The sequence below is a fragment of the Dromiciops gliroides genome, chromosome 3 (genome assembly GCF_019393635.1).
Source record: "Dromiciops gliroides isolate mDroGli1 chromosome 3, mDroGli1.pri, whole genome shotgun sequence".
In the NCBI taxonomy this organism is placed as follows: Eukaryota; Metazoa; Chordata; class Mammalia; order Microbiotheria; family Microbiotheriidae; genus Dromiciops; species Dromiciops gliroides.
The window spans coordinates 573775062-573793912 of NC_057863.1; the positions used below are offsets into that span (position 1 = coordinate 573775062).

Here is an 18851-nt window from a genome sequence, read left to right on the forward strand (position 1 = left end):
AGACCGACTCTAGTGCTCGCGGGAATATAGTCAACACTAGTGAGGTTTGTCACGAGGATTGGGGAATCAGCAACCCGAACTGGGTTTCTCTCAAACACACTGAAAATTAGGGAGAGAGATAGAGAATGGGAGACAGAGAGAGCCCTGACTTCCATATACCACCGCAAATAAATCCCTCGTGGGGCTCAAAGTAGGTGATTGGATAGAAATTCACAAGTGAGGTTCTATTACGATACCCCTGTTTCCCCAACACTACTTTTACTAAAGCGCTTAGAATTCCTGTAGGTCTTGCATATCCAGAATGACTCTCCCCGCTACCGTCTGCTCTCCCTGCTCTCCCCCGCCCCGTTTCCTATCTTCCTAGCACCCCAAAAACGAAGAGGTGCGGGGAGGTGAGGCGAGGACCCCTGGGGCTGCTGGAAAATCAGTCCTAGAGACTCCTCATCTCGGCGTCTTCGGATCCCTCCCAGCTTCTCCTCTCCTCCGTAGTAAACAAACTACTGTCGCCGCCTCCACGCTGGTTTACCTCACCGAAATCAAAACACTGAATCTCAAAGAAACACACTCGAGAATTACCAGAAAATAATGATCCAGAAAAGAAAAAAAAAAGAAACCACGAAAACCTCCTCCTTCCCCCCTCCCTCCCTCCTCCCCAACTAAACCACGGCCTCCTCCTCCCCTTGGAAAACTGGCCCCGCGAAATTGACAAGCGAGTCGTTTCCTAAGCAGCGCGCGCTCTCCCATTGGCTGAGGCGGTGCAGTCAATCAGCCCCGGGGGGCGGGAACTAGTCGGGACTCGCCGCCCCGCGGCTGGGTGGTGGTAGTAGATCCCGTAAGTCTGGTGTGGGCCGGTGAGTTGCTGCTGCTTCCTCAGCCAGCCGCCGCCACATTCAACAGGCAGCAGGAGCCCGAGCAGCAGCAGCAGCAGCCGCCGCCGCCGCCACCTCCGCCTCCGCAGAACCGTACAAGTAGTGGAGGCACAGCCACAGCCCCCGGACAGCCACCGCCTTCTGCTCTCGTCTACTGGATACCTTTGCCGCGGATTCAGTCCCTTCTTTGCTCCCGGCCGAATCGAACCTGCAGTCCGGCGGCCACTGCCATTGCCATTGCCACTGCGGCCGCCGGAGCGGCAGCTGCAGTCGCCACCGCCGCAACTCGGGGGAAGCTTAGGCATTAATTAATAAGCCCACGAAGTTAAGTTCTGGTTTCTCTCCCCCCCCCCAACCTTTAGCTTCTCTTCTAGCCCCCCCTTCCCACCCCCGCTTCCCCCTCCCCCATCCCCAGCCCAGTATTTAACTCCCGGGAAGTCCCCTCCCCCACCCCCTTCCTCTGGTTTCTCTCTTTTTCGCTCTCTTGTGGCTGGGGGGAGGGGAGGGGGTCACCATGGCCGAAGCGCCTCAGGTGGTGGAGATTGACCCGGACTTCGAGCCACTGCCCCGGCCTCGGTCGTGCACTTGGCCCCTTCCCAGACCCGAGTTTAACCAGTCGACATCGGCTACCTCCAGTCCGGCCCCCTCCGGCGGCAGCGGTGGCGGCGGGGCAGGGAATCCCGGGGATGCCGCGTCCGCCGCCTCGGCCGCTGTCAGCTCCGACTTCATCAGCAATCTGAGCCTCCTGGAGGAGAGCGAAGACTTCGAGCAGCCTTTGGGTCCCGTGGCGGCGGCCGCGGCCGTAGCTGCTGCTGCTGCTGCGGCGGCTGCAGCGGCGGCGGCTGCAGCGGCCACGGAAGGACTGTGTGCGGACTTCCAGTGTCCGGAGACCACCTGCCTGCAGCAGCAGCAGCAACAGCAGCAGCAGCCCGGTCCCCTTCAGCAGCACCCGCCCGTCCCCCCGGCCTCGGCGGGGCCCCTGGCCGGGCAACCCCGCAAGAGCAGCTCGTCCCGCCGCAACGCCTGGGGCAACCTGTCTTATGCAGACCTGATCACCAAGGCCATCGAGAGCTCCGCCGAAAAGCGGCTTACCCTGTCCCAGATCTACGAGTGGATGGTGAAGAGCGTCCCCTACTTCAAGGATAAGGGGGACAGCAACAGCTCTGCTGGCTGGAAGGTGAGGACCCCCAAACCGCACTCCCGGAGTGGAGGGAAGGGGGCGTCTGCTCTTGGGGACAGGGAGGAAACGAAGGCACTGGGAAGCCACGGGGGTGAGAAGGGTCGGTTATGGTCACTACCATCTCTGGGATGTGGGGAGAAGTGGGGGCTATATAGGGAGCTAGGCGTGCAGGTTTGTACCTACGAGGGGGCGGCTGTAGAGCTGGCTGCCCTTCTCCAATGTCCGGCCCTTGTTTGCACTGAACTCTATAGAAGTACACGTATAGGGGCAAGTCTGAGATTTGCAGGAAGTGTGTGTGTTTTGGCTGGGGGCTTCTGTCAAGTGGATCCTTTGGGAATAAAGACGGGTCCACATGCAGTGATGATCTATATGGAATGGATACAGGGGATGGGACCAGGAAAGGGAGAGAAGGCTTGGCTCCCGGCGCCTCAGCTCCTGCAACAGGCCCATTTCCTTGTTATAGGATCTTTGACTCAGAGCTGGAAGGGACCGTAGAGGTCATCTGGTCCAACTCTCCCTCATTTTACCGATGAGGAAACTGAGAATCAAAGAGTCAAAATGACTCGTCCAAAGTCGCGCGGCAATTAAGGGGGCGGGGGGAGAGCCCGGCAGTTGAACCTACGTCCTTTGAGTCCAAATCCGATGGTTCCTTCCCTAAAATTGTTAGGGAAGTGCAGGGTCAGAGTCTGGAAGCCCCGGGTGAGTCTCTGCAGTGTGTAGTCCCTAAATTGGTGCCGAGCCGCGATGCCATTTCCCCTGGAACCTAGAGGGGCAGCAAAAAACAGGGGTGAAGTCAGTGTGTGAGTGTGAGTGTGTGTGTTTCTGTCTCCTGCACTTCGGAGAGAGTGGGACAAGCAGGTGGAGGAAAAGAAGCTCGAGGAAGCTGCTTTGGTGCGGGCCTTGTAGTTTTCTTAGAGGACCCACTCCTCGTTTTGTTTTGATTTATCTGAAGTGACCCCGGGTTCAGGGGGCTGGGCATTAGCTAAAAGAGCCCGGGATAGCTCATCCGACACGTGCAAAGGGGCGGCCACAGCTGGCGGGGTTTACGGGCGCTGGGCTGCGTTAGCTGAGTTAAAGTTCAAGTGTGACACTTTGGAGGGGGTGGGGTGAGAGGGAGGGGACCTCTGGGGTGGTTGCCTGGAGAGGGACTTAGCTAAGAAAGCCAGCGCATTTAAAGGGCCAGTGCTTCTTCCCGAGATCTTTCGGTTAAATGCAGTCTTTCCGGCCTGTGATTGCTTTGGTAGGGAAAAGATAGGAGACCTGTGGACGCAAGGGCTCCCCGACTTGCACTGGCCTCATGCTTAAATCTTTTAATTAAGAACTGGGGTTTTAATTTATTTCACATTAGATTATAACACAACGCCGAAGTGTTGTGTCAGGGACCTTTCTGTTACATACATTTGGGGACCAGGTGGAAATAAATGGAATAACATGAAAGCCGAAGTTTTCCTGCAGAGAGAATTGGTTGTAACAGTGTTTTAGGCCGTTCTGTTCTGTAGAATCAAAATGGGACCCATTCAGCTACTACATCTAGTTTCTGAAATAATTGGAGGCCGATTTTAAGGAGGCAATGGATTGTTGACTCTCAGAAACCTGGCAGGACCTTCTCTATGGTGGTCCTGCAGGTCCTATTTTCACAACCGAGTTCTAATGGCATCATACAGTTTGAAAAACATATTAATTGTTCACTAGTTTGATCAAGATACTTTCTCTTGATTCCCCCTCCCCCCCTCATTTTGAGGTTCACAGCATAACTAGGGCTAAGACTTATTGGGCAATTGTATAGCAAAGTTGCTTTACATAAAGGTCATACTTGTAGTTAGTTAATTAATGTGTGACCAAAAGGTCGAACTACTTAACATTATTTTGAAGCTCTTCCTCAAGTAACTAGTTTTGTTTCTTTAACAGTTTTCACTGTTTTGGATTTAAAAATAATCACATGCCTTAAAAATTACTTGAAGGTGTATTCTACATCATTTTACTACCTCGTATGTAACCCTCCCTTTCATAAGAACGTTATGAAAGGCTTCTGTTCTTTTAAATTAAAATAATCTGGGTTACTCTCCAAAAACAATTTGATTTAATAACATATACTTTTTTGTGCTCGTAACAATATTACTTGAATATCATACACTGTGGTCACTTAGAAGATTTGCAATTTTTAAAAAGAAACAAAGGCCCATTATGTTGACATTCAAAGTACAGTGTGTACTCAATCCACTCTTTTTAGACCTTTAGAATGGCAACAACCTATTTAAAACTGTTAAAGTACTATTTTTTAAAGGTATTGGGGGACTTTATTTGGGATTTAAATTTACTTGGCCTCACAAGGCATTTATTAAAACAGTTTTTGGGGTGTAAAATTTTAATCTTTTACCAGAGCTAGAAAATGTATAGATGCTTTTATTAAGGAAATCATCTTTGAAATACATGCTTTCAGAAACTGGTTCTTTTGGTTGGTTCAAGATAGCCCATCATTTTCAAATGACTAAACCTTTCAGGTGTCTTCAAAGTCAGTTGGTAGAAGTAAGATTACATCTAGTTCATTTTCAGTTTGAGTAAAAGGGTATTTTAGCAGCAAAGAAACTTCTCTCCCTCCTTTTTATAAATGCGTTGCTTGTTAAAACCAAGCTTCCCTCCGATCTGAAAGACTCTCCTGTTCTCAAGGTTTATGAAGTGAAGTAATTTTGTTCCTTTTAGATTAAAGACTTGCTCCAAAAGGACAAGCAACCCCAAACTTTTATTAAGTGATGAGATGCTTTAGGATTGCTGATAATATGTTGGAAAGAAATATTTCCTATAATTTAATACTCCACACTGGCATTAACTTGTGTGTCAATGTAATTTCTTGACTTTTATGCACAAGGCTTCCCTGTGGCTTAAGTTAAATCTCATGTAAATAATTTCCATTATTTGGAAAGTTAAGCAATATTAATAATATTAATGTGAATAATGATACTTTGACCTTTCTCATCACTTGCCAAAATGCCACCTACATCTGTACCGGTTCAAGTACTGGTCATATTTGTGAGAAAATAGGCATTTTGTGTGTTCAGAGAGACTACTTTTTAACTTTTCACCCTACCACAGGGCTGGTGGTGTAAGGTCACAGGTGACAGAGGATGATCCTTAATGAATCCTTTAAGCTGAGCACAGTATTTGTAAACAGTGAAAACTTTATTTTCCTTCTCACCTGTGATATTAAGAAAACATTCTAGAATTGTACCTGTGCGTGCGAGTTGAGGTGAGATGGTGTTGAGAGCTGGGGTGTGTGTGTGTTTTTTAATATGTTGAATAGTTAAAATTAATAGGTTTAAGTTAACATAGCATTCGTTTTGTGGTGGATGGGCTTTCTAATATTTGGACTGAAAAGCTTTGGTGTGTTGATCATAAAGCATTATCCATTTTTTATTTATATTTGAAAACACCTAATTTTTTCCATGAGATTTCAAAGATTAGGCTAATTTATTAGCTCTCAGATGGAGGGACAGAAAGACGAGACTGTTTACTACACAGTGTATGTGCTGTCCCAAAAGTCTCAGTGCAGATGTAAGTTTAGGACTTCAATAAGACTTCTGGGACACCACCTATATTTGATTTGTAGTATTAATCCTGATGAGAATGATTTGAATGATTTGAGGAGCCTTCCCTATCTCTGGTTTGGGTAGAGATAGAATTATTATTATTATTATTATTATTATTATTATTATTATTATTATTTGTGGGGCAGTGGGGGGTTAAATGACTTGCCCAAGGTCACACAGCTAGTAAGTGTCAAGTGTCTGAGGCCGGATTTGAACTCAGGAACTCCTGAATCCAGGGCTGGTGCTTTATCCACTGCGCCACCTAGCTGCCCCTCCCCCCTCACCCCCCCAGATATTTTTAATAAAATAAGGCTGAAGAACAAGTTTTGTTGTATTAATCAAACTTCAAAAACTACATTTGTCTTGCTTCGGATTGAGAGGCCAGGATAATGCATCCTGACATTTTCCTGAGTTTGGAAATTCATTCAGTGGGGTTCTGGAGTGATAAATGTTGTTGGATGGTTCTTCTGAAGACACGACAGGGATTTCAATCTACATGTAAGGCTCGAAAATGAAGTACGTACATAGGAAAAGAACTTAGTGAGTTCAAGCCATTATATTTTCCCCAGATGTAGTTGTGCTGACTTCTTATCTAGAAATGTAATTTGGTTTCAGTGGTGTTTGGAATTTTTAACATATCCTTTTTTTTTGTTTTTTGGTATTTTTTTTTTTTTTTTAGTGAGGCAATTGGGGTTAAGTGACTTGCCCAGGGTCACACAGCTAGTAAGTGTGTTAAGTGTCTGAGGTCAGATTTGAACTCAGGTACTCCTGACTCCAGGGCCAGTGCTCTATCCACTGCGCCACCTAGCTGCCCCAACATATCCTTTTTAAAAAATAAAGCTTTTGAACAATAAAAAATATAGTACACGATTTCTCTTTCAATAGCATTTCATAAAAGTTGAGAGTGATTGTATAGCTATTAGGAACTAGTATTTCTTTGGTGGCTGGATTAAGCACTGATGGACTGTTACCTAGCTCAAGAATATGTAAGCTTAGGCTATAGGAAATCCCAGGGGTTGGTTTGGGGGGAAGGAATGGGTGACTATCCAGTGGTAGGTAGATAGACCTTATAGTAAGTTGAAAACTTTATCCTTCTTTTTGCATCCTTATGGTTTCTTTGCTCCGTGCCTAACTCTAAGCTGCCAAACATTCAACTACCCCGAAGGGCAGCAGGCATTAGCCCAGTAGTTTGTTGGTCCATCTGTACTTTTAGCACTTTCAGGGTGGGATATGCAGCAGCAAAGCCCTGTATGTTTCTGGAAACTGCCCAGAAATTTACATTATGGTAATTTCCCTGGCCTACTTTTTGGAGAGCACCCTATGATTTTATAGTAACCTGGGATGGTTTTAATTTGTTTCAGTTCAGCAAACATTTGTTGGAGATCTGCATTACATGGTGCTGGGTGCTGTGAATGAATACGTCAATAAGGAGTTTATATTACGGTACAAGAGGCATGTACCCAAATAATTCTTAGGACAATATATAGAGAGAAAGTCCATAAGATATAAATAGTGTGCAATGGGATCTGTATGGGGAAACAAAGTTACTTTTGGCTGTGTGTGTGTGTGTGTGATTAAGAAAGCCTTCTTGAAGGAGGTAGCATTTGACGGGGACCTTGAAGGGTCCAGTGTCCTGGAGGGATTTGGAGGTGGAAAAAAAGCATACGCTTTGAGAGCTAGCTTGGTGGGAGTGTTGGATGGTTTCCAGGGTAAACACTGTGGTGTTGGGCCTGGCTGTCATGATGTAGTTCAGAATCAGGAAATTCCTGCAATGGTAATAGGGCTCCTTGACCTGCTGATGGTTTTGTGCTTTGCTTCACCAAAGCAACCTGCAGGGACTTGACTACACCACCAGAGGGACCTCCTTTAGGTCTTATGGCCTGCTTTCATCCAAAATCCATCATTTCAGCAGCAGCTCTCCTTTCTCATGTTGCTATCCCTAGCCAAAGATGAAGGGAAGAATAAAGAGTCTTTTCTTTCTTTCTTCCTTCCTTTCTTTCTTTCTTTCTTTCTTTCTTTCTTTCTTTCTTTCTTTCTTTCTTTCTTTCTTTCTTTCTTTCTTTCTTTCTTTCTTCCATCCTTCCTTCCTTTCTTTTCTTTCCTTCTTTCCTTCCTCTCCTTTTCTTTTTTCCTTGCTTCCTTCCTTTCCTTCTTTTTTCCTTTTTTAAAGGATCAAAGGCAGTTGTAGTGCTAACAGATTCTTTCAGATATACTTAGTATGGGAAATAACACTGGTCTTACTGGAAACAGTATGATTGTTAAGAGTTTGTAAATCTGGGTTTGAGTCCTTGCCCCACTATTTACATTCTGTGTAACCCATAGCAAGTTACTTAAGCTTTTTATGCCTCAGTTTTCTCATCTATAAAACAAGGATTGTATACATTTGCTATCTCATAGCTTTGATGTAAGGAAAGGGTTTTGTATAAACCCTAAAACACCATAAAAAGTGACTTATTCTTTTCTCTCTGAATCCTCCCTTCAGCTTGAACAGTCTGACATAATTGTCAGTGGTAGATAGCTCTTTGCAGATAAATATTACTTTTATATTCAGAATCCTTTTCTTCTAAGGAACTCAGAATGTTGGATTCTCTTAGCAGCCCTTATAGTTTCTCCAGCGTAGGAGGCAGCAGCAGTAGTAGCAAGGACAATCTAGCTTTAAACCATTCATTTGTGGATAATAGGAAACGATCTACTGTTCCTTTACTTTATATTCAGAGTGCTTTTCTCCTAAGGGATTCAAAATACTGTATTCTCTTAGCAGCCCTTATTTATCCAGTGTTGTAGGAGGCAGAGGTGGTAAGGACGGTCAAGCTTTGGATTTTCATTATGTGGTTAATCATAATACACTGCTTGTTTTAAATTCTAGGCTGACTCAACACCTGCCCCCAGAATACTTCCTTCATCATCAGATAATGTTGGGTGTAGTTTTAGGAGTAGCTTAAGTCAGATATATTGGTGGCACTCATCTTCCATACCAAGAGGCGATGTTCCAGAAGTTCACTTGTAAACCATAGCATATAGAGTTGGAAGTTATCTTAGAAGATCATGTGTAGTCCAACCTTCACGTTTTACAAATGAGGAAAGTGAAACCAAGGAAGTTAAGTGACTTGTTTAAGGGTACCTAGGGATTCTAACTCTGCTCTCCTGACTCTAAATCTTGAGCTCTTTCCATTATAATGGGCATATTTAGAAGATTGGAGATGATGAATTAAGTACCTTAAAATCTGGAGTCAAGTTTACCAATAGTCATCACCCACCCATTAGGGATTTCCAAAGCTATTTCCCAGACATTGAAGTTCTTGCTTTTTTGTACTCCATTTTTTTTCCATAGTAACAATGTGAAGTTTCCAGGTTGGCATGCAAACACTTAGCTCATAATGTACCTGAAATATAGTATTCCAGAACCTAAGCATGACATTTAACAATGTTTCTGTGGGAAAGTGTTCATAATTCTAACTTGGGAAGCCAGGAACACACCAAATGTCAGATGTTCTCTGAATTGAATCAAATTTCCTTTGTGGTGGCACACCCTTCCCTTGCCTCAGCAGTGCTTTCAGGTTCTTGCAGCTCCTTCTGGGGAAAGGGATGAGGACTGTCTTGGGTCCAAGCCGCTGGTGGTGTCTCTGGAGTTAGGGGCCTTGGATGAGAGTAAGCTGGAGTTTTGGTCAGGAGCCTTAATGGAGGCTATAAGTAGAGAGAGATGGGGAGAAAGGCTTCCCCGTTTGGTGTGTGGGGAACTATGAAGGTCCAGGCCTTCCTGCTAGGTAAACCAGTGGAGATACACACCTTGGTTTTGAATTTGTCAGCCCTTAGCACTAGGGATTTCTATTGCTATTGCTTGTTGCTTTTTTTTTTTTTTTTTGGTAAGGCAATTGGGGTTAAGTGACTTGCCCAGGGTCACACAGCTAGTGTTAAGTGTCTGAGGCTGGATTTGAACTCAGGTACTCCTGACTCCAGGGCCGGTGCTCTATCCAGCTTGTTGCTTTTAATAAGGGTTTGTTTACTTCCCTGGATCACTGCAGAAAAAAATGCAGTATTATATACAGCTTGTCCAAACTAATGTCCTTGAAGGAAGCTTCTTTTCAGGCTTTTTTTTTTCTCCCAAAGACTTTTTGCTAGTATATAGTTATAATAAAGATATAAGATGTCAAAATGTCTTATTTATAAGTTTCCCCTCCTCTTCTCTCCTCCTCCCCCCTGTAGACATCATGCAGTCTGGGTTTTTAACCTGGGATTTCAAGGATGTATAAACCTGTGAATTTAGATAAAGAAAAAAAATGACATCTCTATTTTCACTAACCTTTCATCAAAATTTAGCATTTCCTTCAATTATGAATGTAGGCAAAAATCATTCTTCTGAGAAAGAGTCCATAGGCTTCATTAGACTGCCAAGAAAGGGTAAGAAGTCCTGCTATAGAGAAAGACAGGGTTAGATTCATCTCTATTTCAGAGAAAAACCCAGATGTGGGCTAGCCTTAGCATCTGAGACCTAAGCAGGAGGTCTGGAGTGGAGAGCAAAATAACATAGCTTAAGAGGTGTGTGTATGTCTGTGTGTGATATGATTGGCATTGAAGTTACTTGCTCTCAGCCTCCTGTAATTGTAAAGGCTTTCGAGAGAATACAGCAGGAATCAGACTGAAGGGAGTGGACTTAAGAATTTACCTTTACTTCTCTTGCCTCTTCCAACCACTAAAGACCCTATCCTGGACCCTGGACCAAGGTAAGAAATAGGACTTGAGTGGAGGTGACAGTAGAGGACCTGAGGCAACAGGGTGTGTGTTCATGGGGAGGTGTTGAAAGGACTAGAGGCATAGGGAGGCCAATCCCAAGGATGCTGTGTTCCTGAGTGGCCATCAATAAGCCACTTGGCTGACAAAAAATTCCTGGCTGGCCACTTACAAGGAAGGAATGTACATAAATTGGACATACATAAATTAGGGCCTGCCTATAATTAGGAATTGAAATCTGTTACCCAAAATATCACATACCAGCGTTGCTTGTTTTCATCACATGCATTTAGTGAATTTTCACTTAACATTTTCTAAACTAGAAGCATTCAACAGGTGCTCTCTTTTCAAGCATTTTCATTACTCAGAAAAATCATGAAGTTGAGAGTAAGAATTTGTGATGGTGATAGGGGGTGTAAACTTAGTCCTCTGATTCTGACTTCCAGCCCTCCTACTGAAATTACCTCCCTGGAAGTCACTAGTCAGTCAGCTCCTGGGAACTCTTCTTGATTTCTCTGCAGTATTTGCTACTGTTGACTACCTTTTTATTCTTAAATTATACCCTCAGTGTTAAGCCACTATCCAGGTTTCCTTTCATGGTTTTCTTTACTCTTCTCTTCTTTTTATCATTTAACAGTAGTCATTCCCCCATGACTCTATTGCTTGGCTCTTTTTTTTCTTTCTAATTTATCCTCTTTCAGAAAATTCATTCCTTCTAATGGCTTTGATTATCTCATGTATCAATGAATCCCAAATCTATTTCTTTTGTTTTACTTTTGGATGCTATGCTTAAATAGATGCATCCCATTGTGGTAGTAGTAAGGTTGGTTTTGGAGCCAACAAGACCCGAGTTCAGTTCCCATCTTTTGACATATCCTGGCTGTTACCCTGGTTAAGTCTTTTAACTAATTAGGGCACGAGGCAACTCTTGAGACAAGAAAGGGTACAGACTTGCATTGGTAGAGGGAATTTTTTCATCTGAGAGTTCCATACACACACACACACACACACACACACACACACACACACACACACACACACATATGTGTGTGTCTCTCTCTCTCTCTCTCTCTCTCTCTCTCTCTCTCTCTCTCTCTCTCCCTCCTAGGTCCTATCCCTGTCACTTTGCTTCTCCTTTTACCTTGGAATTCACCTTCTTTCAAAACTGTTACAATTCCCAACTTCCCCATTTCTGTCAATGTTCCCCATCAACCTTCCAGTCATCTTGGAGACATAGCCATGAGATAAACACTTGTTTTGTTCTTCGGAATTGACTTTGATTCCTTCTTTTTCCCTCACTGCATTCAACAGATCTGATACTGTTGATTCTTCACTCACTATGTTTCTTTCATCCATTTTCCACCACCATCATCTTAGCCTTAGTTTCCCCTATTTATACCTTGGGCTCATCTGTTCCCTCCCCCTCCCCTTGTCTTTCTGCTTCCTTACAGGAATTTCCTCTTCTCTTCCTCATTGCCAACTCAGGACCCACACTTTGTAAAGCCTTCCTCACTATGCCAGCCCGAAATGATCTCTCCCCTCTTTGAAGTCCCATAGAACCTTTCATTTCGGGCCCATCATATAATTTGTTTTAACTCGTTGTGTACATGTCTTGTCTCAGCTAGATTGTAAGCATTTGGAAGACAGGAATGGTGCAGAGCATTGTAGAAGAAAAACACTAGGTCAGGGGTCAGGAGACCCAGCTGTTAGTTTTGGTTCTGCCATTTACTAGATGGTATGGTGGGTATGGAGCACCAGATCTGGAGTCAGGAAGACTGGAGTTCAAATCTGGACTCAAACTCTTGTAAGTTGTGTGACCCTGGACAAGTCATAACCCTGTTTGCCTCAGTTTCCTCTTCTGTAAAATGAGCTGGAAAAGGAAAGGGCAAACCGTTCCAGTATTTTTGCCAAAAAAACCTCCAAAAACCAAAGAGAGGATGCAAAGAGTTGGACATGACTGAACACCAAGAACAGATGTAATCATAGGTTTGTCACCTTACTTTTCTGAACTTTAGTTTCCTCACTGGGAAAATGAGGATAATAATGTTTGCCATACCTACCTCATGGGGTTGTTATGAGGAAAAGCTCTTTGTAAACTGTAAAACTATATGTACAAAAACATTGGTTGTTATTTGGGTGATTTGTTATGCTAACAATGTGCCTGGATAGTCTTTTATGGACGGGAGAAATTAGAGTGAACAGTGATTTTTAAAGTCACCTGGATTAAATTCTGTTAGTAGAATTTGCTTGACTAATAAAAATGTCCTCCACATATCAATCAGCAAATTAAGTAAGCACCTACTGGTGTAGAGCACCCTACTACGTTCTAGAGAAGATGAAAAGTATAAATAAGACCTAGTCCTTGTTCTCCAGAAGATAAGACAGGAGAATAAGATGCCAACACAGGTAGCTAGCTGTACATATTAGGCAGTAATTTGTTATTTAATGGATGAGGTCTTCCATACTGTATCATTTTCTTTCTTTGTATGATATGTTCAGCCTTAATAAAATCCTTTATTTGAAAATTATTTTAGCAGTAGCCCTAATAATTTAATCAGAAATTTAATATTTTTCTTCATGTGGCTAAAAATGTGCTAAATTTTATATTTTTTAATTATTCCAGTTCATAAACAAAAATATTTTTACAAAAACACATATTTTTATAATACATCAGTGAGAAAATAGTATTTGACATGTACATTTTCCTTAGTTTTTCAGAAACATCTATTAAATTTAGAGGTGCTTACAATGTATTTCAAAGCCAAGTATTTCACGTAAATATATGCTAATTTGATGTACAGAACTGATGAAATGGTGCAGATTTAGTTTATATTACCTAAAAACTTGTAATAACAGAATTGATTCTTGCTTTGTTAGTTCTAGAATATTGAAATTTGTACCATTCTATTTCCCTTTTGTAAAGGATGCTCATAAATGTACTTTTCTTTGAAAATTAAATTTAAAATTTGAATATTAAAAATATTAAAGTAATCACAGGGAAATTATCCTGGGTCAAGAGCTTCATTATTACAGAATTAAATATCACTGTAAACTGACATTTTTATGTGTTTTCTGGAGAGACTACTATAGTTATATCATTAAATGTTAGACTTTGTGATTATTTGGTCTTTTTAGGGCAGGAGTTCTTATCCCAGGGTCTATGAACTATTAAAAAATATTTTGATCACTTTATTTCAATATAATTGATTACCTTTGTAACCTTTTTTTGGGGGGGTTCTTTGTAATCCTAATATTTTATTATTTTAAAAATCATTCTCTGAAACGGGGTCCGGAGGCCTTGCCAGACCACTAAAGGGGCCTACAATGCAAAAAAAGTTACAAATCCTTGCTTTATAATCTATACCTTTTAGCATCAGAATAAAATGCAATTAATAGTAAGTTTCAGCTAACCAGAAGAAACTAAATTTGGAGGATCTGAACCTAGAGTTGATACCAAATAAAAGTGATTACTTGGAGAATAATTAAAGTAGCCATGACTACTCATCATATACCATATGACTGCATACAAAGAAAACTCTAGGGTGTGGTTTTTCAGAAGCCACAAACACAGATTCTTAAATAGCCTGGAGCCATCTAGAAGTAACATGCAGTGAAGTGTGTATTATAATTGGTAAGTAAGGCTTTACTATTGGTATGTTCAATACCTGTAGTAACAGACCATTATTTCATAAAAATAGCCCCTGCTGAAAAAAAAATTAAAAATAGGCTGAATAGCTCACTACTTGAGGTTTTATCAAACATGTAATTAACTTCTACATGAAGAAAATAGCTTTTGAACCAAAATATCACACCTGCATGACTGTGGTTGATACCAGCTCAGACTATTCAAGCTAACCAGTAAAGTATGTTCAATCTTAAAGTAACCAATCTTCAATTTTCCCCATTTTTCATGGTCTGTGGATTGCAATTGTAGCTCTGTGTGACTCCTTTCCCCCACCTCATTCCTATTTCCCCTGTTTGGGCAAATTACATTTTTTGTAGGGAATGTCTTATATGTATGTACTAGGTGCTTCTTAAATGTTGAATGAAGTCTTAAGATTACAATTCGAGTGATATCAGCTTCTTAGGTTTTCCTGTGCTATCCTTAGTGAAAGAAATCAGAATCCAGTAGTGATACTTTTTTCCATTTCTCTCATTAACCTTTTAGTTCTGATTTTGAAGTCATTTAGGGAAGTTGCACCATCTTCCTGAGGTGTAAGGGGCCATGAGTGAGTATATAGGTTTATGCACAGTCAGTCAGGCACTGTCAGAATGTTGCCTCAGTTTTCTTAACTTCTCAGAGACTACTGTACTTCATTTTGATCTCCTCTGAAAAGATGCTAAATCCTTCTCTGCCTCCCAGGATGTCTGAGCCCAGCTGTTGCGGCTCACCAGTCTTCGAAGGAGGTACCCCCTGCACAGGAAGTGGCGATTATCTCTGGGGAGCCCTACCTTTCTGACACACCTCATTTGTGCATGGAAATTCCAAGTCTGCCTCCTTAATCAGTGTGATTTAACTCTGTACATCTTTAAAGCTTGAGTTTTTGTTTTTTTGTTTTTTTAAAAGAAATCTAACTATTTCTGACCTGATTTTTGCTAGATGATGTTTGCCTTAATTACAGTGGTACTGGCTGTTGCTTTAGTTGTAGGTCTGATCCTAATGATATACACAAGACCTTAACAGCTGCAAAGATGCTATTTTGGTTAATCAGATTAGAGAAAATCTGTGATGGGGGAAGAGGGTGTGGAAGAGGGTAGAATGAAAGGCTTTATTTTTTGTGATTTGGTTGTAAATAATTTCTTGCATAAGCAGAGTTTTTTGTTGCCCTTCCCAACAAATCTGTTAAATATGATTTTGTGATGTTTTTTGTTGAATTGAATGGGTAGCAGATAATTGATGAACATCAAGGTTAAAATGCTTCATATTCACTAATCACAACTTGTTAGCCTTGAAGCTATATTTTCAATTTGCATAATTCAAGTTGCCATTGCATCTTTAAGGAAGAGACCACATTGTTGGTTTAATCCATTTGTCCACTCCCCATAGCAGAAGGAAACAGGAAAGAGTGATCAGAACCCAGGGATGACAGTGAAAGTACTTTGAGAACCAAAGGAGGCAGGTGCTGCATAAACATGAGCTGTTACCATCTTCTTCAAGGTCGGTCTTCGTCGTCATCATCATCACCACATGAAAAGTTGAGATCAGAATTAGAGCTAGTACAAGTGATGGTTTGGTATGGTGGAAAGAAGAGACACTGGACCAAAGGACAGAAGCCCTAGCATCTTGTCTGCCTGGCTTTGTGACCTTGGGAAGTCATTTCCCCTCTTTTCCCTCACTAGACATCACTTTTCTCATCTGTAAACATAACAAGATCCTAAAGTTTATAATTTATAAGAGCAAGAGAACAACAAAGTTAGATTATTTGAAATGTAAAAAAGAAATCAGAGTGGCTTAGTACCTTGAAGAGACATAAGAAGCTTACACTAACCCCAGGTAGCCTCGATTTTGCCCCTCTTCCTTTTCCTAGTTTTGTCCTCCCTGGGCTCCCTTGCAGCTCTGATTTGCATTGGAGGTCTGAGTCCTTAGAGTGAGACTGACTACTACTCTCTTTAGGATTCTAGGGTTAGCCCTGAGGGATTGGCATTTCCAGTAGCTCATGAGCCCCATATGGTGTGCTCATTTATTAATCAGAATTAGTTCAACTCCATCAGCTTGTAGGAAATGGGTTAAGTGACTTGCCCAGGGTCACACAGCTAGTAATTGTCAAGTGTCTGAGGCCGGATTTGAACTCAGGTACTCCTGACTCCAGGGCCGGTGCTTATCCACTGCGCCACCTAGCCACCCCCAGGAAATGGATTTTTAACAAAAATCATACCCCCTCCATTAGGGGAGCACTTTCTCTTTGTATATGGTGGTGGTGGTGGGTTTCAGAGGTAGTCAGATAGTTGTAGAGAACAAGTGGCCAAGGAATACTTTCTGACTCTCTTAGCTTTGGAAGTCTTTTCTTCCTTCCCGGCATCCTCTCGAGGTTCCCTCTAAGTGTAGCTTAGCAGGTTCTGAGAATCCTTGCTTTTTCTAGTCTACTGTCAAAATTTCTTTCCTTTAAAAGAGGTCACAGTCTCTAAAGCTGCCATTGTCCAAGGGGTCTGTATGTTTCTACCTCTGTTTGAAGGTACTTCCTCTCTGATAGACTCTACTAGCCTCTCATAACTGGTTAGCTCCCATTCTTCATTCTCCTGGTCATACTACCTTGGGCCTACTTATTCATCTAAGATCAGAAAGGAATAAACACAAATGAAGCAGGTGACATGTGCCCAAGGACATGTGACTGGTGAGAGGGAGGGCAGCCAGAAGCTCTGCCTCACTCACCAGGAGGGGAAAGAAATACAAAAGGGTATTAGGAGGACAGATCACACTTTTGTATGCCCACTGGGCTCCAACTTGGCAAGTTATTAGCCATTATACTTCTAGTTCCTCAGCCAACCAGTAAGCTCTTTGTTATTACACAGGATTACTTAGCTCTTCAATCACTCAAGGCCAGAAGTAGGCTCTCCACATTTCTATGTATTAGGTTGGAAATCATCAGGGAATATCAATGTATATATAACCTACCCGGGAAGGGCAGATTTGAGCATGCACTAAGGACTGGACCCTCATTAGCTACTTCCCTGTTGTATTAGTACTTTAATACCTTTTTTATTATTTTTTTTAGTGAGGCAATTGGGGTTAAGTGACTTGCCCAGGGTCACACAGCTAGTAAGTGTTAAGTGTCTGAGGCTGGATTTGAACTCAGGTACTCCTGACTCCAAGGCCAGTGCTCTATCCACTGCACCATCTAGCTGCCCCCTTTAATTCCTTTTTTAAATCTGGAAAATGGGCTATATAAATCCTTTCTGCCAAAGAACATGGCCTGGAGTTCATGGCAAGGCCCTCTTTCAGGAAGAAAAAGTCTTTCTTTGGAGGAATGAAGAGATTAGCAGAAAACAAGGTGTAGTGAAAACACCCCTGGATTTGGAATGGGAGGACTTGGGTTCAGATTTTCAATTCTACAGTTTACTATCTATATAACCCCGAGTAAGGTACTTTCCTGGGCCTCAGTTTACTTGTGTGTAAAATGTGGGTGGTTAGATTCTTTTTAAAGGACTTATAAGTTTCCTTTTCAGTCCTAAACCTATGATTCTGTGATAAGGGAAGGAAAACTGGTGCTGAAAAGGGGGATAATTAGGTAGCTCAGTGAGGATGGGTAGTAGAGGAAATGTTGTACCTGAGATGCTGCGTCCCTGAAAGGAAGTTCCTTTGGATTTCCTTTCACCCAATTTAAGGACCAGGTACCCCTCCCCCCCACTGTATCATGTGATTCTGAAACTTTTAAGTAAGCCCCCCAGACACCAGATTTTTCAAAGCCTGAAAACAGAATAACTACAGTACATAAATGTTTATCAATAATCTATGCAAGTAAATGTCAAGAACTTTTGATAATTTGGTTGCTTAGAAGCAGGGTCAAAGGAAATAATTTGCATATGGTTTAGCTAGAGGTGTATACTTCAGGGCAACTTCTTGAAGTAGCTGCATGTTCCAAATTTGGTTTTCATTGTTTTAAAATAATCTAGCAACCTATTCTAACATCTAATTCTAACCTAATCTAGCATCAATTAAGTCTGTCAAAATTCATGCAATATTACATACACATCACCTCCCCTTTCTGTAAAGAAGGAAGAGAGGCTTGCTACCGCAGTGTTCAGTTGTGGGGTTTTTTGCCTTTTCCATTGACACTGTTGTAGTCATTGTGCTTATTGTTTCCCTAGTTCTGCTTACTTCACTCTGAAACACAATAGGGCAGAAAAGAACAGTTGCTCCTCAGTCAGCGGACCAGTGTGGTCTTGGGCAAGTTATCTTAACTTACTTGGGTCTCAGCTGCCTCATCCAAAAAAACGAAGGGGTTGGACCAGATGGAGTAATAGTTTGTTACATTGATGTATCACAGTTTGTTTAGCTGCTCCTGAATTGTTGCCTTGTCCCTTGCTGCCATAACAAGCGTGACCATGAGTATTTTGATGTATATGGGAGGGAGGAGGGGGGGATTTAAGTCACTTTTAAAGCATAGTTCCAAATTGTTTTCCAGAATGATTGGACTAGTTCATAGTTCCACCATCCATATATGGATAGGCCTGTTTTCTGTATCCCTGCTAAACGCTATTTTTATCTTTAATCATAATTGCCAGGTTACTGGGTGGGAAATGAAGCCCCGGCATCCTTTTGATTTGTATTTCTTTTATTATAAATAATTGAGAACAATTTTCCCTATGGTTGTTAGTAGTGTGCCATTCTTCTGGAGCTATTAGTTTAAGTTCTTTCACCATTCATGAACTGAGGAATGTTATTCCCCTTCGTCTCTGATGTTTATTTGATACAGTGATCTTTACTGATCTACCAGTTGTTACTGGTCTTTAAGTTACTTTTACTGTTTTGAATTGACTTATTTGTGAATT

The 18851-nt window shown here is 42.1% G+C and overlaps 1 protein-coding gene across 1 annotated transcript in view; it reads left to right on the top strand.

The window, feature by feature from the left end:
* Positions 1 to 1214: 1214 nt before the first annotated feature.
* Positions 1215 to 18851, top strand: part of FOXO1 (forkhead box O1) — a 122624-nt gene continuing 104987 nt past the window's right edge. The window contains 1 exon segment of the mRNA XM_043993893.1: positions 1215 to 2046. Within this exon segment, the coding sequence (XP_043849828.1) occupies positions 1384 to 2046 (663 nt within the window). The 5' untranslated portion in view covers positions 1215 to 1383.